Raw genomic sequence first — 25,342 nt, forward strand, 5'->3', positions numbered from 1 at the left:
GCTTCAGCCATTTTGGCGAGTTGCTCAGCTTTCCTCTCCCACGTATACATGTTATAAAGCTTTGTTTAATTTTCTCCTGTTATTCTCTCTCATGTGAATTTAATTCATTCTCCGGCCAGAAGAACCCAGAGAGGGTAGAGGAAATGTCTTCCTCTCCTACACCGCAAGTACACTTTACTTTGTGAGACAACTCCTTCTGGTGGAAAGTCTGATTTAACTCGCCAGGAGGGAACCCGCTTTGGTTTTGGTAACAAATCCGGTGCCCAACGTGGGGCTTACCCCTTTGTGGTGCTTATGCTGCTGGCTTGACATAGCTGCCCCCTCGGGAGACCCAGCAGCCGCACTGAGTGCTTTGCTTGTGGGCACTCTCAATGGAGGAGAGGGGCGCCAAGCCTACAGCATGGCTGTAAGAGTTCTTTCTTTAAGTTTTCTCAAAAAGTTTGCTGGTTGGAGCCTGGCTTCCAGGTTCAAGTCCTCACCTGGGGGTAGCCTGGCTCAGGGAAGTGAGGGTTCCCTCTGGTTGGAAGGATTGCATGACCGGGCCACTCCAGAAGGAGTGCTGCTCTGTTCTGACGAACAGGAGCAATCCCTGTTGACTAGTCATTAACTGGGTTCAAGTCTCCTCTGGAGTGACGAGGTGGGGGTTCGAGGCACCCCCCCCACCCTCCCACAAAGTCACTGAATCTGTCTTTGTGTTGCACCTGTGATCAGAGGAGGGGTCCTCTTAGATGGGGTTAAACCACCTCTGGAGTTGCTGAGTCCGTTTTGTGTTTGTTTGTTTTTGTTGAGGACTCAAAATGAATCTTGTTTTTCCAAAGTCTGGCTTTTCTGGACTCCTAGGTGTCCTTTTTTCCCCTTGCCCTCTCTATCAGGATTTAGTTACTCAGCCCGGGTCTAGTTTCAGGCTACTAGGGTGCTAAACCCCCTCTGGGCAAAACCTTGTGGTGTCTGCGTCACCACTAACCGTTACAAGTTGCTCCTGGGAGGTTGGAAACAGACCATAAGAAAAGACGCTAGAATACGGGGGAGCAAGCTCCAAGCCAGAGGAAAGCCCCTTGCGCTGCACCCTCCAGAGCTAGAAGGCCTTCAGGTACTCCCCATTGACCCGAGAGCAAATGATGCTTTTCTGTAACTGAGCCTGGCCGCAGTATTCACGGGAAGATGGGGAAAGATGGCCAGAATATGGGCCCCTAAGTGTTAACCCCATACTACAACTGGATCTATTTTGCAAAAGAACCAAGAAACGGGAAGAAATCCCTTATGTCCGGTGCTTCATGGCACTATGTCTAAATGAAGGGTTGAAGGTTGAATCTAAGACTTCAAAAATACTTCCCATATTACGAGGAGGACCTGCTCCTCCAAATCAGGGAAACATGGGACTCCGGAGGCCATAACAGGTCCAAACCATTTCCTGTCCCCACCACCACCAGCAAGCAATCCCTCTACAGGGAATTGACTCTCCAACAACCAAGACCCTTCACCTTCCTCTGCCAGACAGTACAACGAGATTAGGAACCAGTTACAAACGTGGGATGTAGGTCCTAAGACAGGTGCCTGACAGTGTGGGGAGACTTACTAACGTGCACATCCCCTTTTCCACCTCTAATCTATGTAATTGGAAGGCACACAGTAAAGGATTGAGGACGGACCCAGAAGAGTTCATAAACCCGCCACACATGATCCAACCTGGGTAGATACTCAAAGCCCGTCAACTATACTCTTTACAGCCGAGGAGAAGTCAGCTGTTCCGTTAAAAGGTAGAGAACAAGCAGAGGGTGAACATGACCCAGGGTCGGACATCCGCAGGCCTAGTGAACAGGCTGTGTCAGAGACTGACCCTGGATGTCATCTCAATGACCTTGATGATCAAGAAAAGCTAGGACATTTTCGGGGTCTGCTTTTGAAAGCCATGCAAATAGCAAATAGTAAGCCAGCCACCCATTAAGTGGTCTAAATTAAGAGAGGTCCAACAGGGCCCTGAGGAAAACCCCTCTGCTTTTTTTCAGAGATTGTGGGACTGCCTCAGGTGATTCACAAACTGGGATCCCCAGGCCCAGGGCAGTACAGTGACTCTTAATACCTATTTCTTTTCTTTTCTTTTTTTTTTTGAGGAAGATTAGCCCTGAGCTAACTGCTGCCAGTCCTCCTGTTTTTGCTCAGGAAGACTGGCCCTGAGCTGACATGTGTGCCCATCTTCCTCTACTTTATACATGGGACGCCTACCACAGCATGGCTTGCCAAGCAGTGCCATGTCCGCACCCAGGATCCGAACCGGCGAACCCCAGGCCACCAAAATGGAACGTGGGCACTTAACCGCTGCACCACTGGGCCAGCCCCTTAATACCTATTTCATATCTCAAAGTGCTCCAGACATCCATAGGAAACTCCAAAAGTTGGCCATAGGTCCTGATAGTAATCTTGCACAATTAGTAGAGGCTGCATTTAGGGTGTTCAACAACCGGGATGTAACTAAGAATGAAAAAGAAGACATGGGGGCCGCCCGGTGGGGCAGCAGTTAAGTTCACACGTTCCGCTTCTCCGCGGCCCGGGGTTCGCCGGTTCAGATCCCGGGTGTGGACGTGGTACTGCTTGGCACGTCATGCTGTGGTAGGCGTCCCACATATAAAGTAGAGGAAGATGGGCACGGATGTTAGCTCAGGGCCAGTCTTCCTCAGCAAAAAGAGGAGGATTGGCAGCAGTTAGCTCAGGGCTAATCTTCCTCAAAAAAAAAAAAAAAAAAGAAGACATGATGAAAACACAAGCTGCCCTGTTAGCTGTGGCCCTCCAGTCTACTCAAGGTAACCTGAGGAAGAGAAGGAAGGTGACATGGGTTAGTGACTCTGGCTCCCAGCGAAGCACCAGAAAGCCACCAACAAAGTTGGGGACTAATCAGTTAGCATACAGATGAGATGTGATGGGGCTGTGGGGCTCCCCAGTTGGCTGTAGGAGCCCTGAGTGACCCTGGCAGTAGGAGAAGAACATGTTGAATTCTTGCTCCATATTGGAGCCACATTCTCCATATTGAATGCCCCAGAAGAGAAAGCTTTCTAAAGGAAAGTGTGACATAAAACAGGTATCAGGAAAAGGAGAGACCAAAAGGTCTCTGGAGCCCTTGACCTGTGAAATAGGATCAAAACTGTATGCACCAGAATGCCCTGTCCCCCTCTAGGGAAGGACGTGCTATCTAAGTTAGAGACCTCAATAAGCTGGGAACAAGACAAAATAGAGATCCAAGTCCCCAAAAATTGGGGAGTTGAGCTTATGGCCCTATTACAGGATACACCAGTGATGAGGATCAGGGCTGCCCCAGAGAGAGAAGCCCAAGGCATCCTGCGCTACATACTGATCTCTGTCATCCCCTGGGAAGCACAGGAGTCCTGACCTGATCCCACCTGATTCCTCTCCAAAGGTATAGGACCGCCCGATAACCAGACCCCACCTGCACTGATCCCATTTTAATGATTTTTTCATGATCTTTCCTTGGTCTTGTAAAGAAATAACTCACATACCTATGCCTTATAAATTTAGCCCTACCCTCAACCCACTGCAGCTTTTCATTACCCGTGGGTCCTGTCCCCATGCTGCTCCATGCTATTCTCTGAATAAAAGAGCACTACTGCCAGACCTTGAGAGTCCAAGAAACCTTTCTTTCGACTCCTTGGCTCACCGAGCCCACATCAGTAGTGCTCCTTTATTCAGAGAACAGCATGAGGTCAGGACCCGTGGGCAGTAAGAGCTGCAGGCATGGGGACGGGACCCGTGGGCAGTAAGAGCTGCAATGGGTTGAGCGTAGGGCTAAATTTATAAGGCATAAGTATGTGAGTTATTTTTTACTGGACAAAGGAAAGATCATTTTAAAAAGTCATTAAAATGGTGTCAGTGCAGGTGGGGTCTGGTTATCGAGTGGTCCTATAACTTTGGATATGAATCAGGTTGGATCAGGTCAGGAGTCCTATGCTTCCCAGAGGATGATACAGATCAGTATGTTTTGCAGGACGCCTTGGGCTTCTCTCCCTGGGGCACCCTTGATCCTCACCAAGGCCATGTTGTGGTGGCATTCCACATAGAGAACTAGAAGGACTTACAATGAGGATATACAACTATGTACTGGGGCTTTGGGGAGGAAAGAAAAAAACAACTTGCTAATGGAAGTGCCTGCACTAGCCTTACCAGACCTGAGCAAAACATTTGACCTCTATGTTCACGAAAGACAGGGAGCAGCTATCGGAGTGCTAACCCAAATGTTGGGCCCCCTAAAAAGAGCGGTAGCCTATTTCTCAAAGCGGCTAGACCCTGTGGTGAAAGGATGGCCCCCAAGCTTGAGAGCTGTAGCTGCCACCTGCCTCTTAATCAAGAAAGCAGAAAAACTGATGATGGGCCCACCTATGACGGTGGATCCCCCATCAAGGCTCTAGCCTACCAGAGACTAAAGGACATCTCTGGCTATCCCAGAATAGAATACTACAATATCAAGCTATGCTGCTAGATTGCCCTCAGATTTCTTTAAAATCCTGTCATACCTTACCCAGCTACCCTGCTCCTTGATTCAATGGGCCTGTTAGCCATGCTTGCCCGGAAGTGATTGACCAGGTTTACTCTAGACGCAGAGATCTCCAGAACAAACCATTGCCTAATACAGAGGAAGCATGGTTTGCAGAACTCTTAACTATGCTTTCTCTGTAGTTCACGCTCATGGAGCCATTTGGAAAGAAAGAGGACTTAACGGCAGCAGTAATGAAATTAAACACAGGCCAGAGATCCTTAAACTGCTAGAAGAAATACAGGGCCCCAAGGGAGTAGCTGTGTCCATCGTAAAGGCCATCAAAGGGGGGCACTCAGAGGCCATAAAAGGGAATAACTTGGCAGATGCAGCTGCAAAAAGGGCTGCTATATCAGCAGAGCTTCTCCGATTGCCATGAATTCCCACTCTACCCTTCTACACGTTGACACCAGTGTATTCCCCTGATGAAGTAAGGGAAGCCACTACACAGGGTTACCAGTGGTCCCCAATAGTCAAGGGCTGGATGATAAACCAACGAGGGAAGATGTAAGTCCCCAAACAAACAGCTCGGGGGATCCTTAAGAGTGCTCATGATTCTACCCATTATGGAAAAGAGAACTATACCTTTGGCTGATGAAGGTCACAAGCACCCCAGGTATAAAGGAATTTATTGAAGAAATAACTGGACAATGCGTTTCTTGCCAGCAGAATAATGTGCAAACCAGACCTCCCACATCTGCCCTGGCCCAAGTGACTCGAATTCGGGGAACTTAATGGGCAGACACTGCAAGTTGATTTTACTGTCATGCGGACGGCCCCAGGGAATACAAATACCTTTTGGTGTTTGTGAAATTTACTGGATGGATTGAAGCCTTTCCTTGTAGGTCAGAAAGAGTGAATGAGGTAACAAAAGTGTTGTTATAAAAACACAATTCCCTGTTTTGGGTCGCCTTGATCAATTCAGAGTGATAATGGGCCTGACTTTATATCAAAAATAACCTCTGGGCTGGCCCTGTGGCCGAAGTTTGATTGCTCTGCTTCGGCAGCCCAGGGTTTCACTGGTTTAAATCCTGGGCGTGGACCTAGCACCACTCATCAGGCCATGCCAAGGCAGCTTCCCACGTACCACAGCTAGAAGGACCTACAACTAAAATATATACAACTATGTACTGGGGGGCTTTGGGGAGAAGGAAACATAAAATCTCTAAAAAAGAAAATAACCTCTGAAGTTAAGAATTTGACAAGATGCAACAGCCATTTACGATAAAAAAAAATCTTAACAAAATGTGGATAGAAGGAAATTACCTCAACATAATAAACGCCATATATGACAAACTCACAGCCAACATCATACTCAAAGGGCAAAAACTGAACGCCATCCCTCTGAGAACAGGAACAAGACAAGGGTGCCCACTATCACCACTCTTATTCAACACAGTCCTGGAGTTTTTGGCCAGAGCAATTAGGCAAGAGAAAGGAATAAAAGGAATCCAAATAGGGAGGAAAGAAGTGAAACTCTCCCTGTTTGCAGACGACATAATCCTATATATAGAAAACCCTAAAGAATCCATTGGAAAACCATTAGAAATAATTAACAATTACAGTAAAGTTGCAAGGTACAAAATCAACTTAGGAAAATCGGTTGCATTTCTATACTCTAATAACAAACTTACAGAAAGAGAACTCAAGAGTACAATTCCATTACAATTGCAGCAAAAAGAATAAAATATCTAGGAATAAATTTAACTAAGGAGATGGAGGACTTATACAATGAAAACTATAAGACATTATTGAAAGAAATAGATGATGACATAAAGAAATGGAAAGAGATTCCATGCACGTGGATCGGAAGAATAAACACAGTTAAAATGTCCATACTACCCAAAACAATCTACAGATTCAACACAATCCCAGTCAGAATCCCAATGACATTCTTCACAGAAATAGAACAAAGAATCCTAAAATTCATATGGGGTAACAAAAGACCCCGAATTGCTAAAGCAATCCTGAGAAAAAAGAACACAGCTGGAGGCATCACAATCCCTGACTTCAAAATGTACTACAAAGCCATAGTGATCAAAACAGCATGGTACTGGTACAAAAAGAGGCACACAGATCAATAGAACAGAACTGAAAGCCCAGAAATAAAACCACACATCTATGGACAGCTAATCTTCGACAAAGGAGCTAAGAACAATGGAGAAAAGATAGTCTCTTCAATAAACGATGCTGGGAAATCTGGACAACCACTTGCAAAGGAATGAAAGTAGACCACTATCTCAGGCCATACAGAAAAATAAACTAAAAATGGATTAAAAACTTGAAGATAAGTCCTGAAACCATAAAACTCCTGGAAGATAGTATAGTACACTCTGTGACGTCGAACTTAAAAGGATCTTTTTGAATACCATGTCTTCTCAGACGAGGGAAACAAAGGAAAAAATAAGCAAGTGGGACTTCGTCAGACTAAAGAGCTCCTGCAACGCAAAAGAAAGTAGGATCAAAACAAAAAGACAACCTACCAATTGGGAGAAAATATTTGCAAATCATATATCTGATAAGCGGTTAATCTCCATAATATATAAGGAACTCACACAACTGACAGGCTGATCAAAACATGGGCAGAGGATATGAACGGACATTTTTCCAAAGAAGATATACAGATGGCCAATAAACACGTGAAAAGATGTTCAACATCACTAATCATCAGGGAAATGCAAATCAAAACTACACTAAGATACCACCTTACGCCTGTTAAAATGGCTATAATGACTAAGACTAAAAATAACAAATGTTGGAGAGGGTGTGGAGAGAAGGGAACCCCCATCCACTGCTGGTGGGAGTGCAAACTGGTTCCGCCACAATGGGAAACAGCATGGAGATTCCTCAAGAAGCTAAAAATAGAACTGCCATATGACCCAGCTATCCCACTACTGGGTATCTACCCAAACAACTTGAAATCAACAATCCAAAGTAACATATACACCCCTATGTTCATTGCAGCACTATTCACAATAGCCAAGACATGGAAGCAACCCAAGTGCCCATCATGGATGATTAGACAAAGAAGGTGTGGTGTATATATATATACAATGAAATACTACTCAGTCATAAAAAATGACAAAATCATCCCATTTACAACAACACGGATGGACCTGGAGGGTATCATGCTAAGTCGAATAAGCCAGACTGAGAAAGACAAACCCATATGATTTCACTCATATGTGGAAGACAAACAAACACACGGACAAAGAGAACAGTTCAGTGGTTACCAGGGGAAGAGGGTGGGGGTGGGCACAGGGCGTGAAGGGGGGTGACGGACAAGAAATAATGTACAACTGAAATTTCACAATGATGAGAACTATCATGAACCCAAAAAAGAAAAAGAAATTCTGAAGTAGCCAGAGTTTTAAAAATTAAATGGAGGCTACAAGCTGCCTGGAGACCACAATCGTCTGGAAAAACTGAGCGGTCCAATCAAACTTTAAAGAAAACCTTGGCTAAATTGTGCCAAGAGACGTAGGGAAAAATGGCTAAAATTACTGCCAAGAGCCCTCAGATAAGGGCACCTCCAAAAGGCAAACTGAAGCTTGGCCCCCTTTTTTTTTTTTTAAAGATTGGCACCTGGGTAACAACTGTTGCCAATCTTTTTTTTTTTCTTTCTGCTTTTATCTCCCCAAAACCCCCCTGTACACAGTTGTATATCTTAGTTGCACGTCCTTCTAGTCGTGGGATGTGGGACGCCACCTCAACATGGCCTGATGAGCAGTGCCATGTCCACGCCCAGGATCCGAACCCTGGGCCGCCGCAGCAGAGCATGCGAACTTAACCACTTGGCCATGGAGCCGGCCCCACTTGGCCCCTTTGAAATGACCTATGGGAAGCCATTCCATAAAGACACAGATTTGCTCACAAACCCAGACCCAGAGGTTTCTATGGAAATCAAACACCTAATCAATCTGAGCAAATGGTAGATGCACTCAATAAATATGGGAACTTCTGTGTTCCTTTGCCTAGGGAGGTCAAACTCCAACCATATGAGCTGGGAGATTGGGTCCATCTTAAAACTTGGAAAAGTGGTTCGCCCCAAGATCAGCTAAATCCTATTTGGGTAGGGTCTCACTTGGTGTTACTAATCACTCACTCTTCTCTAAAATTAGAAGGAGCCACCCCTTGGATCTACCACACACAGGTGAAAAAGATGCCCATGCCTGAACATCAAGAGATCATCAAAGACAATCGATGATGCTGAATTTTCCTGCAAACTACTCTCTGACTTGAAACTCTTGCTTTAGCAACAACATAAAGATAAAATAATCCCAATGACCTGTCAGCCTTTGAATGACTGGCTATCCTCCCCAGGCTCTGGCCTGAGCCCCAGCCAACCCCATACCACTTAGGCATGGCGTGCTTACAAAGAGGTTGCATGTTCCTGGGTAGCAAGACTAGGTCCATCAGAGAAGAATGGGCAACCCGGTATCTAGACTATAAAGGAGCTGGTGGAATCTGGAGGGGAGGGAAGGACAGCATGCCCAGATCCTAAACATACACTACAGGCACCGAGGCTATAAAATTACCCATGGTTGTTAGAACACCTTGCGGCCATTCCTGTGTGACCCACAAACCTACTTGAGATTAGCTGGAAATTCTGCTCCTCTGCTGGTCCCTATGACAATGCGTCTACCCAGCAGGAAGCAGTTACAGAAGATGGACCTTTGACCTGTGCCCTTCAAGAAAGAGGAGCAGGAGAAAACTAGAGAAGGGATTTTGTCACCAAACTAATTGCCCTGAGGAACTCGAGGGTGGGTTCAGAAGAAGTTAATTGTTTTTCCAAATTGTTCTTTTTCCTTTTGTCATGTTAAGGAGATGAAATCACCAACCACCCTGAACCAGACCAGGCCTCACACAAGAGCTACACCTATGACATTACCCTTATTTCTAATGCTAAGATCTCTCCAGGAGGAGCTTAGGCCTTGTTACCATAACCTGCAGAGTACGCGGAAGCATGTTTCCACCTGAGCCTGCGCAAGAGGATACCCTCCTCTCCCTTTTGAATATTCATTCTCCATCCAAAATAAATGTCCCTGCTTCCCTTTGCTTGGAGAGCCACAACTTTGAAAATGACTCCTCATGGCCTACTTGCTGCAGACGTACCTCACTTTGTGTGACGACTGCTTCTGATGGAGAGTCTGATTCAACTCACCAGGAGGGAACCCACTTTGGTTTCAGTAACAAAAGGAGAATCTGTGGTATTTGAAGCACGACCATTCCCACCCTCCTCCTCATTCCCATTCTCCCCTGCTGGCTCAGCAAGGTGGAGACCACTGGAGCCAGAACCCAGGGCTCCCTCTCTCCCCAGTCCCAGCGGGAGGACTTTCTTCCTGGGAGGAGCAAGATACCAGCATTTCTCATGCCGCCTCCATCTATCTGTTATTGAGGCTCAGTCCCAGGAGAGTGTGGGGGAGAGGTTGGGATTCCCTCTTCTACCCAGTTCCCACTCATGGAACGGAGGCTCACTTTGGTGGCATTATGCTGAGAATACTGGGGTGTTGATCCTCCTTGCCCCACATGAGGTGGTGGTCGCATGCCAGGAGAGACAAGCTGAGAGGATCTCAGGCTGCTGTTCACATTCACCAAATGCTGGGCTTCTGGAGCAGGGATGTCACTCAGAGAGCAGCTTGCCACTGTCCCCACCCCTGAATCCAGAGCCCTGGCTTATAGATTTTACCTGAAGGGACAGCACCTGGTCTCTTCCCAAAGGAACGGACTGCATTTGCCCCCTTAGGGAAATCCAGTCCTAAGGGCACTCTCAAGAAAGAGGAGGTTGTGGGGGCCGGCCTGGTGGCACAGTGGTTAAGTGTGCACGTTCTGCTTCAGCGGCCTGGGGTTCACTGGTTCGGATCCCGGGTATGGACATGACACCGCTTGGCAAAAGCCATGCTGTGGTAGGTGTCCCATATATAAAGGGGAGGAAGATGGACAACGATGTTAGCTCAGGGCCAGTCTTCCTCAGCAAAAAGAGGAGAGGAGGATTGGCAGCAGTTAGCTCAGGGCTGATCTTCCTCAAAAAAAAAAAAGGGAAGGTTGTGTTGAAAGGCAACTGGGAGAATCAAGATACAGCTTAAATTACAAGCCCTCTAGTTTGCAAGGGGGAGACCGGGGAATAAGATAGCTGGGAGGAACCCACCTGGGGTCAGAAAAAGTATCACTGATCTCAGAAACTATTCCTTTCAAAGGAATCAGAATTTGACTGAACTAGTTTGTAGAGAACTGAGCAATGAGCAAGCAATGAGTGGAGTTTCACAGCTTGGTGTGGTCAAGAGAGGAAGGGAGCCCTACCGAGACCACTGCTATCCAGGTTGCCCAGGGCATCCCCAAAGCTGTGCCTTCCTGAGGAGCAACAACAAAGGCAGGGGTGGGGCTGGGACAGACTTCACTAAAATAATCCGGCCAGTCACTAAGCAAACAACTATGCAAATAACAATAATAAACTACGGAGGGGTGGGGGAGCAGTACCCAGACTTGCTACAATATATCTAAAATGACCAATTTTCAGTAAAAAATTATGAGGCATGCAAAGAAACAGGAAAGTAAGACCCACACACTGGAAAAAAGCAGGCAACAGAAACTATCCTTGAGAGTGACCAGATGCTGGAAAAAGACTTTAAATCTTTATGAACATATTCACAGAACTAAAGGAAACTATGATTAAAGAAGCAAAGGAAGGATTATAAAGGAATACTACGAGTAACTGAGTACCAACAAATTAGATAATTTAGATGAACGGACAAATTCTTAGAAAGATGCGAACTACTCTGACTGACAAGAGGAAACAGACAACCTGAATAGACCGATAACAAGTAAAGAGATTGCAGTAGTAGAGGGAGAGGGGGAGGAAGGAAGGAAGAAGGAAGGAAGAAGGAAGGAAGGAAGGAAAGAACTATGCACAAAGAAAAGTCTGGATGGCTTGATTGCTGAATTCTACCAAAAACTTATAGAACTGATACCAATTCTTCATAAACTCTTCCGAAAAAGACGGAACACTCCCCAACTTATTTTTATGAAGCCAGTATTACCCTGATACCAAATTCAGACAAAGACATCAAAAGAAAATAAAACCACAGACCAATATCTCTTATGAATATGGATACAAGAATCCTCAACAAATTATTAGCAAACTGAATCCAGCAACAGACATATTTTAAGAAGTTATATACCATGACCAAATGGGATTTATCCTAGGCCTGCAAGCTTGGCTCAACATTGGAAAATGACTGTATTAATCATGTTTTTTTCCTCTATATTTTATGATGCTTTGACCTGGGGCCAGGAGATGGCCCTCCTAGGGATACTGAATTCCTAGAGATAGTAAACAACTTGCCTTTCATGCGAACCAACCAATCCAAAGTCCATTTCCCAAACGCCTCCTTTATTTAACTCCTCCACCAAGCCAATACTTTCCCTGCCCTAAATCAGCCACGACCAGGTACCTGACGATGAGAGAGCACCCTACAGCCCAGAGCCCACTGAAATCGCTCACACTATCCCATCCTAAGATTGCTCAAACTTACCTACCATGCTCTGCCCACTCCTTCCTGCAGAAACCACAATAAGGCAGTGTGGTATGCTCCCTTCTCTTGGGAATTTTAAGGCAGCTGTCTCTGTACCTGTCACCTTACTACATCTGATTAAAACAAATCTTGGGTGCACTTTAAAATAACGATTTAACGTAACACATCATATCAACAGAATAAAAAACAAAGGTCACATATCTTAATAGATGCAGAAAAGGCATTTGACAAAATCCAACACCCTTTCTTGATAAAAACACACAACAAATAGGAATAGAAAGGAACTTCCTCAATCCAATAAAGGGCATCTATGAAAAATCCATGAGTAGTAGTCATAGTTACTGGTCAAGACTGAACGTTACCCCCTGAGATCAGGAAAAATACAAGAATTTCTACTCTTGACGCTTTTATTCAATATTGTATTGGAAGTTCTAGCCAGGGCAATTAGGCAGGAAAAGGAAATAAAAGTCATCCAGATAGGAAAAGAAGTAAAATGATCTCTATTTGCAGATGACATCATCTTGTATATAGAATATCCTGAGGAATCCACTAAAAAAAACCCATTAAAACCAATAAATGAGCTCAGTAAAGTTGCAAGATACAAGATCAACACACAAAAATCAATTGTATTTCTATACACTTTAAATGAACAATCTGAAAATGAAATTAAGAAGACACTTCCATTTCTAACAGCACCAAAAAGAATAAAATACCTTAGGAATAAAGTTAACAAAAGGAGTGCAAAATATATACTCTGAATACTACAAAACATTGCTGAAACTAAAGAAGATCTAAAAATTGGAAAAACATCCCCTGTTCACAGATGAGACGACTTAGCATCGTTAAGACGGTGATATTCCCCAAATTGGTGTACAGATTCAACGCAATCTCTATCTGAATCCCACCTGACTTCTTCATAGAAATTGATAAGCTGACTGTAAAATTCACAGGGAATTCCAAGTCACCCAGAATGGCCTAAACAATCTTTAAAAAAATAAAAAAGTAGAATTCACACTTTCCAATTTCACAACTTAGTACAAACCAACAGTGATCAAGGCAGTGTGGTACTGGCACGACGAGAGACATGCAGAGTAATGTAATGGAATTGAGAGTCAAGAAATAAACCAAGCCATCTATGGTCAACTGATTTCACAAGGCTGCCAAAATGGGGAAATAACAGCCTTTGCAAGAAATGAGGCTGGGAAGACTCGATGGCCACATGCAAAAGAATGAACTTGGATTCTTACTTCATACCATATACAAAAATTAACTCAAAATGGACCAAAGACTTACATTTAAGAGATAAAACTATAAAAGAAACATAAATCCTCATGGCCTTGGATTGGCCAAAGGATTCTTAGATATGACACCAAAACCATAGCTAATTTTTTAAAAATCGGACTTCATCAAAATTTTTGTGCTCCAAAGGACACCATCAAGAAAGTGAAAAGACAACCCGTAGAATGAGAGAAAACTTGCAAATCATCTATCTAATAGGAATTGTATCCAGAATATATAAAGAACAGCTCAATATAAAAAAGATAATCTAATTTTAAAATGAGCAAAGGATCTGAATAGACATTTTTCCAAGGAAGATATGCTAATGGACAATAAGCACATGAAAAGATGCTTGACATCATTAGCTATCAGGGAAATGCAAATCAAAACCATGAGATAACTTCACACCAACTAGAATGGCTAAAAGAAAGTCCGAAAACAAGTGTTGGCCAGAATTGGAGAAAGTGAAACCCTTATATTGCTGGTGGGAATATAAAACAGTGTGGCTGCTTTGGAAAAATCTGGGAGTTCCTCAAATGATTAAACAGATACCATACGACTCAGCAATTCCAAGCCTCGGTATATAACCAAGAAAAACGAAAACACGTCCAAAAAAACTTGTCCAAAACACTTGTGTGTTTATAGCAGCATTATTCATAATAGTCCACAGGTAGAAACAACCTAAATATCCACTGTTCCGCCACAGGCCCAGCTGGGCTAGGACAGCGGGAGATCTTGCCGAGAGACAGAAGAAACGACCCGGGGACTGTGAACGAGACATATAGGTTTATTGGGTCCTACTTACAGGAGCGTGTCCAGCTGCAGCCGGATGGATGGAAGCGTGCACCCACAACCGGCCCCCAAGAGAAGCTTGCTTAAGTAGGCAGAGGAACAAAGGCTGCAGGCTTGCCAAGGGGCTGTCCTTGGTACGACCAGCGTTCCCAGAACAGTAGGTCACATGGAGGGGCTGTGTCCCTGTAAGACATGATGTTCTTCTCGTGGGATAAGAGGATCCGGGCTGGCCAGGCCCAGATCGTTACAAATCCCGGTAGCTGGGCTGCCTGCCCAGAAGGGAGCCAGGACACATGGCTGCAATGGGCCTGGGGGCTTTTGCTGAACAAGCAAGGCCCAGGTCCCAAAACCACTGTTGAATGGATAAACAAAATGTGGTATATTCATACAATGGAATATTATCCAGCCGTAAAGAGTTTTTTTTTTAAAGATTTTATGTATTTATTTTCCCTTCTTCTCCCCAAAGCCCCCCAGTACATAGTTGTGTATTCTAATTGTCAGTGTCTCTGGTTGTGCTATATGAGACGCTGCCTCAGCGTGGCCTGATGAGCAGTGCCATGTCCGCGCCCAGGATCCGAACTGGCAAAACCCTGGGCCACTGAAGCAGAGCTTGTGAACTTAACCACTGGGCCACGGGGCCGGCCCCTGAGAAATTTTGATGTACGCTGCAACAGGGATAGACCTTAATTAAAAACGTTATGTTAAATGGAAGCAGCCAGGAACAAGACTACATATTATATAACCCCATTGATATGAAAGGTACAGAACGAGGAACATGTAGAGGCAGAGATCAGATTAATGGTTCCTTAGAATTGGGCAAGTAAGGATAAGTAAAGGGTACAAAGATTCTTTTTTGAGGTGATAAAAAATGTTCTACAGCTGGTGACGGTTGCATGTATCTGTGAATATACTTAAATCATTGAATTGTACCCTTTAAATGAGTGAATTTACAGTATGTAAACTATATGTCAAAAAGACCATTTAAAAGAGATTATGGTGAAAAACTATAGCAGATAACATTGAGAACTTGTCAGGCACGATGCTCACTGATTTATGTTATTTCATCTAGTCTTTCTAACAGCAACTCTGAGATATCAATACCTTCACCTTACACATAAGGAGACCAAGGCTCAGAGAGCTCAACACGTTGCTCAGTATTACGAGGTAAGTGAAATAATCAGGTATCCAACCAAGTTCATGACTTCAAAGCTCCTGAGAATGCACTGCCTCTTATATGTAGCAAAGAAAGTCTCCTAACATTGGTTCTCTGATCCCATAATTAAGACAGACTGGATATGAAGTCAGAAACTGAGGCAGGGTCCACGTCACCCAGGAGGCATTACAGCTATCCAGGTGTGATCCACAACCTCTTGCCCTCAGAATCATCTCTTGAATTCATCCCCTTTCCTCCTTGCTACTAGTCTAATCTAAGCTAATCAACTCTGGTGGCAGACTTTTTTTCATGGAGCCTAAAGGCTGTGTAAACACGCAGCTGTTTCAGTGCCTCCTTCCATGTCCTGACTGACTGTTTAAAAACTCAGTTACTCACTCGAGCAATATTAAAGGCCACACCCCTGGAATAACTTTCAGTGTGTTGATGGGTTAGGTTATAAAATGGTTTTATTTCCTCTTTTTTTTTGCCAGAACATTTAATTTACTGATCACAAGTTAATTCTTTGACACTTTTTTTGATCAGCAGCCTGAGAAATCATGCCACCTTATAAGACAAATAGTGGCTATACTTAAAGAGATCTAGTTCTATATATAAAGTTATCTAATTATATATCTGCCTGATTGCTGGAATTTTTTCTGCAATTTAGATGAACGTTAAGGGACAGGACAGAACTGATACCAATTGAAAACGTGCACAGCAGTGTCGAATATTGATGGACAAGAGAGAAAAAGCAGGGAGTTGTACAAGTGAGAAGGAAGACCTTGTATCCGGTCATCGTTACCTTGTATCCCATTCAAGATCGGCTACTGTCAAATAAGCCTTTGCATGTTGTTCTGATTAGCACATCCAAACCGTAATTATCCTAACTTAGGCTCACCTCCAATGCTTCCCTCTCTAGGAAGTCTTCAAGATCTCTCCAGGCAGAATTAACTATACCCCTTTCTCTGGGTGTGAAGTTATCTATGTTACTATTACGGTACATAGTGCTATGCAGTCATGTGTCACTTAACGACTGGGATCCGTTCTGAGAAATGCATTGTTAGGCAATTTTGTTGTTGTACAACAAAAATAAAGTACATATGTTGTACAAACATCATAGAGTGTACTTACACAAACCTAGACGGCGTAGCCTAATACGCACCTAAGCTATATGGTACTGATCTTCAGGAAGCATCATTATGCAGCATCTAACTGTCAACTATTCACTTACATAAGACTATAAACTGCTGGAGAACAAAGGACCTCCCTCCGCATCCTCGGTCTCTAGGACAGCGTGTGACCCAAAGTCAGAAGTTCACCAAATGGGTCAAATGTTCAGAATTATCTTGGAATTTAACTAATGCATTGATAATCAAAGGCAAATGATTGCTATAAGGTCTCAGAATGAGTATAATCCATATTTTATCCTAAAATGTTGTAGCAACGCAATTTAATGATCAGTTTTTGTAAAAAGTTATATAAATACATTTACACATAATTCCATTTAAAATATATAGTTCATTCAGAATTGACAATTTGTTTGCTTATGATCTATTGTTACTGAGGGAAAAAAGTACATTTATTAAAAATAGATAGCACATGTCTATATTCACCAAATGCATTGATTTAAAAAATTATTAACTTGACAGTACATTTCTCGTCAATTTTTTTATTGTGCTACTAGCACAAAGGAATGCAATTAAGTGTTTACTGAATTGTTTAGATCTTTAAATTACTCATTTAACAAGTTCATTTAAATAAGTTTAATATTCCATAAATGACAAGCAGCTTAAATACAAGTTTGATAACTATCATTAAAAAATTAATAAAATGAAAGTCATAGTTAACTTTTCAACAAGGCCATGTAACATTTATCACTAACCTGACTAAAAGGCCGCACTCGCACTGCCACTTTCACACTGTCAACACTTGGCATAGGCATTTTCATCATTTTCCCATTATTTGCATCGTTATTTGGTAGAAAAATAATGTAGAAAGCACACTGCTTATGCTTCACACTAAAACATTAAAAGCTTAGCCAACAAAAGCAGTTTGTTTCTAGACAATCAATTATTAATGGCCCATTCGTTACATACTATCAATTACCTGTTATAAATTATTTAACATTTACTTATTGATCACTTTTACAGCCTACATCAAGTATCACCACTGAATTGCACAGTCATACTGCAGAGAACAGTTTTTCACTTTTTTTTCTTTTCCTTGTTCCACATCCACTCACACTCTTTCCCCATCCTCAATAGTCTGTGCCTGAGGTGCTATGAGAATCCGTCAAAGTTTGAAAACCTGAATATTAAGAGACTTCTGTTATTCAGTAGCAACCTCCTTCACAGCAAGAACACTATAAAATTTGTTCCGCCTTCTCATTCTGTCAGTATCAGGGCACACACAGGTGCATGGAACAGCATGGAACGGATCCGTGTTACATTTCCCTTCCTTCTCAAACCCTTGTAAGAAGTTGCTAGTGAGCAGTGAACCGGTCAGTCTAACCTGGATAATTAGTCTCTAAATAATTAAGAGGCTTTAAAGGTAATAGCCTTCAAGCTAGCTGAACAAAAAATGCCAACATTATATTTTAACCAATGCATTACTTGGAAAATTACTCATTTGAGGTAGAATATACAAAATTTGTTAAACTACAAAAAAGTGGCAAAATTACATGTCCATAATTCAATTTCAACATAGTAACAGCCAAAAAAAGAAAACCAAACCCCAAAAAAACATTTTATGATTAGAAATCTTAATTACAGAAGCAAAGTGCATAAATTATAAAACAGCAACTTTAAAAAAAAATCAACAGTTCAATCATCCTCATTTTAAGAGCGGTCTAATAATACTTTTAACTGTAGAGAAAGAAAATAGGATCAATATCTATTAGCATAAAAAATCATTATTAAAACAGAAATCCCCTCTCAAAAATCTAACAGACACAAACTACTGTGAAGTATACACTTTATTTAACATTTCAGTAGTAAGCCATATTTACATATTATATAAAGGTATGAAGTCTTAATATAAAATAGAAAAAACTGCCTGGACTAAAAGAATCACACTCCATATGGAGTTACTTTACTTATTGAAGACCTTCTGTTTATAAAAATTTACAATAATTTATATAAATTATTTTCTTCCAAAGTAGATGACTTTTAATAATCCACACAATTCTGATGACTTTACAAATAGGTGTACATTAAAAACTTGAAAAAAAATTACAGCATTTTTCTGCGTAAAACTTGCTTTGGGAAGGCAGACAATTTCTTTCTGCTCCTTCCAAGAGCCTTTCCTGTTACTTCTGCAGTTTTTCTTGGCTTGCTCTTTATTCCATCAATTGGGCTTGCCAAGGGAGAAATCAGCTTAATTTCTACTGGAGGAGGTGACCAACTTTCTTTTTCTGTGTTTCTGAAAAAAAAGAAGATACAATTCAAGTAAGAAGAAACATATTATAATATAAAATATAATTGGCTTCCCAATATATTCAAAGAAACCTTATGATTACCCTATCCTAGTGCTTTCATTTTATAAAAGAGAAGTGAATTGGGATACACAAAAACAAATACTGCTAAATTTTCTTTTAAACGTTTTCATATGTATGAACAAATACTGCTGGGTTACAATGACGGGCCAAGTACCAGTAGTCAGTCCACGGAATGAGAGCCCAGTAGGTTCATGAAATGTATGAGAAACGGCAACGGCAACTCTCAAACACCAGCAAGTGGCAATTACGTATATATTTTTTCACATACATATAAAGTCAATTTATATGTAAACAGTGTTATTAATTATGGCTAAAAGTCTCATTAAATCAGTTTTTAAGGTAAGATAAAATGGATTACTTTGTACTTTCATGAAATTCAACCATGACTGTGCACAAATAAATCTGAAATGGAGTAATTTCCCCCATAGATGAAGTTTTATTGCTATTAGTGAAATAATCACAGGATTTTTTTTTAAGTTTACAATTATTTTTTACTAATAGTTATCTATCTTTACTAAGAAAAAGGTGAAACATGCCCCCCACCCCCCGCAAAAACAGCAAGATTCTCTGGGTACTTAACTGTCCCCACCCGAGACCCTTCTTTCAGAAGGATGAACGGGCTTCCATGCGATAGAGAAACCTAACAATCTCAAGGAGCCAGTGCTGATAAAGGCAAGGAAAAATTACCCTTTTCTGATGAGCTTAATGTCTCTTTTTAACTCAAGACTCTTCTCAACTCTAATTTTAAGAAACAAAATGTATAAAAATTACAGCATAGAAGAAGTCATACTTGCTTGCTTGCTTTGTTTTTGCAGTCCTGGCTCTTTTCACTTCTTGCTTCCCCACAGCTTCTACTGACTGAGCATCATCTTCCTATAGATTAAAATTTGTAAAAGACATTAAGTAGTTAAACATCCGAAATCTACATAGAAAAAGTTCTATCTTGAGTCAAGGAATACAGCCAAACAGTGCTAATGAATTCAAACTCAACAAGTCCCGAGAGGACTCCTTTTTATCCCTCATCCCCATACATTCAGTTGGTTTCCAAGTCTGGACAGTTTCATTTGGGAATGTTTCTATTGTCCACTGCCCTTTGGTTCCCATTGCCTCTGTCCAAATCCAGTCTCTCATCATCTCATAAGAATTAGTCCACCGGCAACTACTTTTTCCTCTCTAGAATTCATTTCGCACAGAATCTACTTAAAAGATGCAGATGGCTATTTGCTAGTTTGTGAACAGCCCCCCACTCCCATGCACTGCCATTCTTCCGTGCCTTGGCATCTGCTGTTTCCTTTTCCAGGAATACCTATCTCCTTTACCTTCTGTCTACAGGGTTGTTTGGGTATAAACTATTCTTATCATGCTGTGAAATAATTATGTGTGTTTTTGTCTCTTCAATCAAACTGAGCTCCTGAAAGACAAGGAATTTACCTGAATTATTTTTATGTCTTTGCCCTGGCATAATAACTGGCTCATCGTGGATAATTTAAGAAACATTTATTAATTAATGTTGGTAAATATACGGGTCTCACAGTCAACCGTGAACTATTTTAGGGTAATGTGCAACAGATGATGGAATCAACTCTGAAACACTGTCTCTCCAAGTGTGGCCTGTGGGGACCTGCATTTTAAATAAATACATCTAGCTAATTCTGATGGGACACTAAAATTTAAAAACCTTTCCCCAATAGGTGATTTAAACTGCAGCCCCCAATAATACACCATCAGTAACATACCACAGATCTGTCTTAAAGGCAGGGTCCCCAAAAGTGTAGACAAGACAATTTTAAGCTTTTAGTATAAATATCTGCTCTTTTTAAAAAAGTCTATACAAGAAATACTGCTTAAAAAAAAAAAAGCCTGTTCAGACATTTCTCCAAAGAAGATATACAGATGGCCAATAGGCACATGAAAAGATGCTCATCATCGCTGATCATCAGGGAAATGCAAATCAAAACTACACTAAGATATCACCTTACACCCGTTAGAATGACAAAAATATCTAAAACTAATAGCAACAAATGTTGGAGAGCTTGTGGAGAAAAAGGAACCCTCATACACTGCTGGTGGGAATGCAAACTGGTGCAGCCACTATGGAAAACAGTATGGAGATTCCTCAAAAAATTAAAAATAGAACTACCATACGATCCAGCCATTCCACTACTGCGTATCTATCCAAAGAGCTTGAAGGCAGCAATTCCAAAAGTCCTATGCACCCCAATGTTCATTGCAGCATTATTTACAATAGCCAAGACGTGGAAGCAACCTAAGTGTCCAGCAACAGATGACTGGATAAAGAAGATGTGGTACATATATACAATGGAATACTACTCAGCTGCAAAACAGAACAAAATCATTCCATTTGCAATAACATGGATGGACCTTGAGGGAATTATGTTAAGTAAAATAAGCCAGTTAGAGAAGGACAATCTCTGTATGACTCCACTCATATGAGGAATTTAAAAATGTGGACAAAGAGAATAGATTAGTGGCTACCAGGGGAAAGGTGGGGTGGGGGGGTAGGCACAAAGGGTGAAGTGGTGCACCTACAACACGAATGACAAACATTAATGTACAACTGAAATTTCACAAGATTGTAATCTATCATTAACTCAATAAAAAAAAAAGCCTGTTTAAACAAGCATACAAATAAAATCATGCATTTCTTACCAGTTCGTCTACAAGTTTGGATGTATTAGATGCATTTTTCCGTCTGGTCCTTAAAGTAGGAGGTGAGAAGACAAATTGAGAAGATAAATCTGAAACTAATTCTTTCAGCTGTTCAGGAGCCTCTATTTTTTTCGCTAAAGAAAGGAAAAAAACACAACACTGTATCTGTATCTATTTACATATATATACACACACATACATATATTTTAAAAAAGCTTGGAACAAATAATGCACGTGAGAAAGATGTAAACATCCCCAAACCTGGAAAATGCTAGTATCATAACATGATACCCAAGTTAGGAGAGAGAAATGATAGGAAAAATCCCAACATCACTTGGGTAAACCAAATTTTCAGAAATATTTAATACTTGAAACTAAATAATGCTACAATATAAAAACAGAACTTAAAAAGCAGATACAAAACTGCATTATTCCACTAGTTTTAATCTTTACTACATCAATCTGGGGAGGGAAAACATCAATCTCATATACAACCTGAGCTAGTTTTTCGCTTTATAATTCTTACTATTCCAGAGATAAGTTTTTTTGTTTTTTTAAAAGATTGGCACGTGAGCTAAAATCCGTTGCCAATCTTCTTCTTCTTTTCCCCAAAGCCCCCCAGTACACAGCTGCATATTGCAGTCGTAGGGCCCTCTGGTTGTGCTACGTGGGACGCCACCTCAGCGTGGCCTGATGAGCGGTGCCATGTCCACGCCCAGGATCCGGACCAGCAAAATTCTGGACCGAAGTGGAGTGCGCGAACTTAACCACTCTGCCACAGGGCCGGCACCGAGACAAGGTTTTTACTTACAAAAGTAATTTTATTTACAAAGAAGAGACTCAAACCCTCTTTCTTTCCAGCTCATTCTGAGCTAGTTGTTCCAGTCAAGGGGAATAACAGAAAAGTCTACACCATAAAGGGAAAAATTATAGAAAAACAAGCTGATAGGAAGATATTCCACAGATAAATAAAAACGGTTTAATTAAGAACTTGTTTAAAATATGTATTTATCACAGACTTGATCTCAAGTTTTGTGTTTACTACAAATCCAGTAAGTTAATGGCAGTCAGCAGTGTAATTACGGAGCCAGCATGGTGCAGCTGAACCAGTATGCCGGAGATAAACCCCAGCTTCTCAATTCACTAAAGCTTTGGGAGCAAAGGCAAGTTACTTCACCTCTCTGTGCCTCAGTTTCTATAAAATGGGATTAATAGTACCTATAAAGTTGCTGTGAAGATTAAAGGATTAAAACAATGGGGGACATATGATAAGTGCTTTACAGATGTATTTGTTAGGATGCTATAATTAAGAATATAATTTACAAACCTTTGAAATAAAATTCTCAAATTATAGTTCAATGTTATTTCACCACCAGGACAATCAAGAATTCTGTAAGATGTCAAATCTTTTATATGATTCTTAACAAAAGAAAAACCAGGAGTGAGGTCAGAAATAAAATTTATCTCTGCTCTCAGCTAAGTGGCAGAAATGGCAACGGTTGGGGTCACTGGTGGCAACTTCCCCCTTTTGGTGTTAAAAAAGTCAAACACATCTCTATTCTATGAAAATGATACTCTCTTTTTCTCTTTCTAGGCTACCTGGAGCAGCGGCTTCTTGGCTTTTCAAAGACTAGCTCACATTCCTCACCTACAGTTTCCCCCTCCACTTCAAAGGAATAAATAAGGAAATACAAAAACACACTATCATGTGCAAAAACGTTCAGCCCCCACTATTCATTCCACATGCTTCTATTAGCTAGACAAGACTTTATCACACTTCTCTGTATGTCAGTTCCTCACCCATCTCTGTAAGTTTTCTGAGGGTAAGTTTTGATGGCCAGTGCTACTTAAGGCTTAAGGAGTTTGAAAGTCCTAGGTTCAAACCCAGTAATGTACTAGTAAACAACTTTCTGGAAAAAAAAATAGGCAGCTCTGCTTTAAAGCATGTGCTTATTTTTGTGGTATAAATGTTCTCACCATGGCTGGACTGCAAAACTTCTGAACATTTAACAATTGGCCCCCATCACCTCACCAACTCAGAAGTCGGCTCCAGGACACCACTGTCTACTTATTACCGGGGTGATGTGGGCACTCAGCCTCACTGAGCTTCAACTTCCTCACTGTGGAAAGACGGAAGTAAGAGTACTTGTACTTCACTGGGGTGTAGTGAGAAGCAAACAAACCCATGAACGTTTACCCTAGTAAAGCCTCAGGCATACAGCAGGCCCTTCTTAAAGAGCTGCTGTTGAGTCCTGGAAACTACAGAAAATCCACTGAAATGTCAAGCTTCACATTCTTTTAGCTAGTAAAACACATCTAAATAAAATTCTAAGATACTTGTTTCTTTGACAGGTTTTGATTCAACAGACCACCACCTCCAGATTTCTAATCACAGATCTAATATTTATTTCAGTATCTATTATTCTCTCACCCCCTTCACTAAAGGTGGTTTAAAAATACATCTTAAATAGGCACAAGGGGACAAAAGGTATTATAAAGAATGTAGAAACTATAATCTGAGGACAAAAGAAGAAGGGAAACTAATCATGGTGGTAATTGTTCTGCTAATGTAGTGAATACTCAACAAGAACCCTGTGGGCTAGGCATCATTACCTTTATTGTAGAGATGAGAAAATAAGATTTAGAAAGATTAAATAACTTTCTGTCCACCTAAAGTGGCAGAAATCCCAGTTCCAAATTTCTGTCTCTAATCTCATCATCTCATACTAGAAGGTGCTTTTTTCTGCACCCCCCCCCCCCCCCCCGGAAGATTCACCCTGAGCTAACATGTGAGCCAATCTTTCTCTACTTTACATGTGGGTCACTGCCACAGCATGGCTGTCGAGCGGTGCAGGTCCATGGCCAGGATCTGAACCCATGAACCTGGGCCACTGAAGCAGAGTACACCAAACTTCACCACTGTGCCACGGGGCCGGCTCCAAAGTGGCTTATTTTTAATACTAGAAAATCTGAAAACAATTCAAATACTGAACAGGAGAATGTTTAAGCAATCTGTGGCACAGCAGTGAGATGAAATGTCACATATGGGCTCTAAACAAAGAAAAAATACAAAACCATGAACACTCAGGTTTTGAAGAATATTTGAGAGTATCCAAAAATGCTCATGAAATAAGTCGAGGGGGCAGAATATACACACATACGTAAACTACAGTTTATTGGGTTTTTTAAAAAACAAGCTCTAATACTCAAGAGTCATTCAGGTTTCAGCTTTTGGCTTAGTCTGCTCACTCTCTGTTCTTTGATGATTTCAACAACAATCTAAAATAATTACCAAAAAAAAGAAAGAAAGAGGTTTTTGCATGGTGAATGTTAAAGACAGAAAATTTCTGGTTGCAGCTTTTTAACATGGTTTATCATTCTCTTGGCTTTCCTCAAGTCAGGAGGCAACTATATAGGATGTTCACTAATGCATTTAAAAAAACATGCAACAGTTTAAAAAAGCTTAAATAAAATAAGACAACTAAGCCACCCATTTTACTTACAAGTCCCTGAGCTGCTTGCTGTGCTGAAATCCAAATCTTAAGCTACAACTTAATAACCAACTACATTTAGTTTACTTAATCATTTTTATCACTTTTGCAAAGAACCATCCTAATGGGATCTATTCAGCTTACACCAGTGTCTCAAGCTTTTCTTCATTATTGCCTTTTGAGACTTTTCTTAATTGTCTCCCTCAATGAAATTTTTTCCTCCAAGAAATCTTAACAGCACAGATATGCTGTAGACCTGTTTGTGTACTTTACGACTATTTGTGCTTTACACATAAAGAGTAAGGTACTTTCACCATTTTGGGAGACATTACTCCTGTTGAGAAGCTAAGAGCTACACCAAACAGACAATACAATCGTTAGCTCATCACG

At 41.4% G+C, this 25,342-nt stretch overlaps 2 protein-coding genes across 3 annotated transcripts in view; both read right to left on the reverse strand.

Annotated features, from left to right (window-relative positions):
* KIF28 (Kinesin-like protein KIF28P) overlaps positions 1-14,279 on the reverse strand; it is a 63,706-nt gene extending 49,427 nt beyond the window's left edge. Inside the window, 1 exon segment of the mRNA XM_070602616.1 lies at positions 14,156-14,279. The gene's annotated coding sequence lies outside the window, so the exon portion shown is untranslated.
* Positions 14,280-17,043: 2,764 nt separating this feature from the next.
* Positions 17,044-25,342, reverse strand: part of AHCTF1 (AT-hook containing transcription factor 1) — an 88,337-nt gene continuing 80,038 nt past the window's right edge. For both annotated transcript variants that reach the window (XM_070602615.1, XM_070602614.1), the window contains exons 34-36: positions 21,462-21,595; positions 19,582-19,664; positions 17,044-18,715 (exon numbers count right to left, since the gene is read on the reverse strand). In XM_070602615.1, the coding sequence (XP_070458716.1) occupies positions 18,526-18,715; positions 19,582-19,664; positions 21,462-21,595 (407 nt within the window). In that variant the 3' untranslated portion in view covers positions 17,044-18,525. The remainder of the gene's footprint in view (positions 18,716-19,581; positions 19,665-21,461; positions 21,596-25,342) is intronic.

Source organism: Equus przewalskii, chromosome 31, assembly GCF_037783145.1.
Source record: "Equus przewalskii isolate Varuska chromosome 31, EquPr2, whole genome shotgun sequence".
In the NCBI taxonomy this organism is placed as follows: Eukaryota; Metazoa; Chordata; class Mammalia; order Perissodactyla; family Equidae; genus Equus; species Equus przewalskii.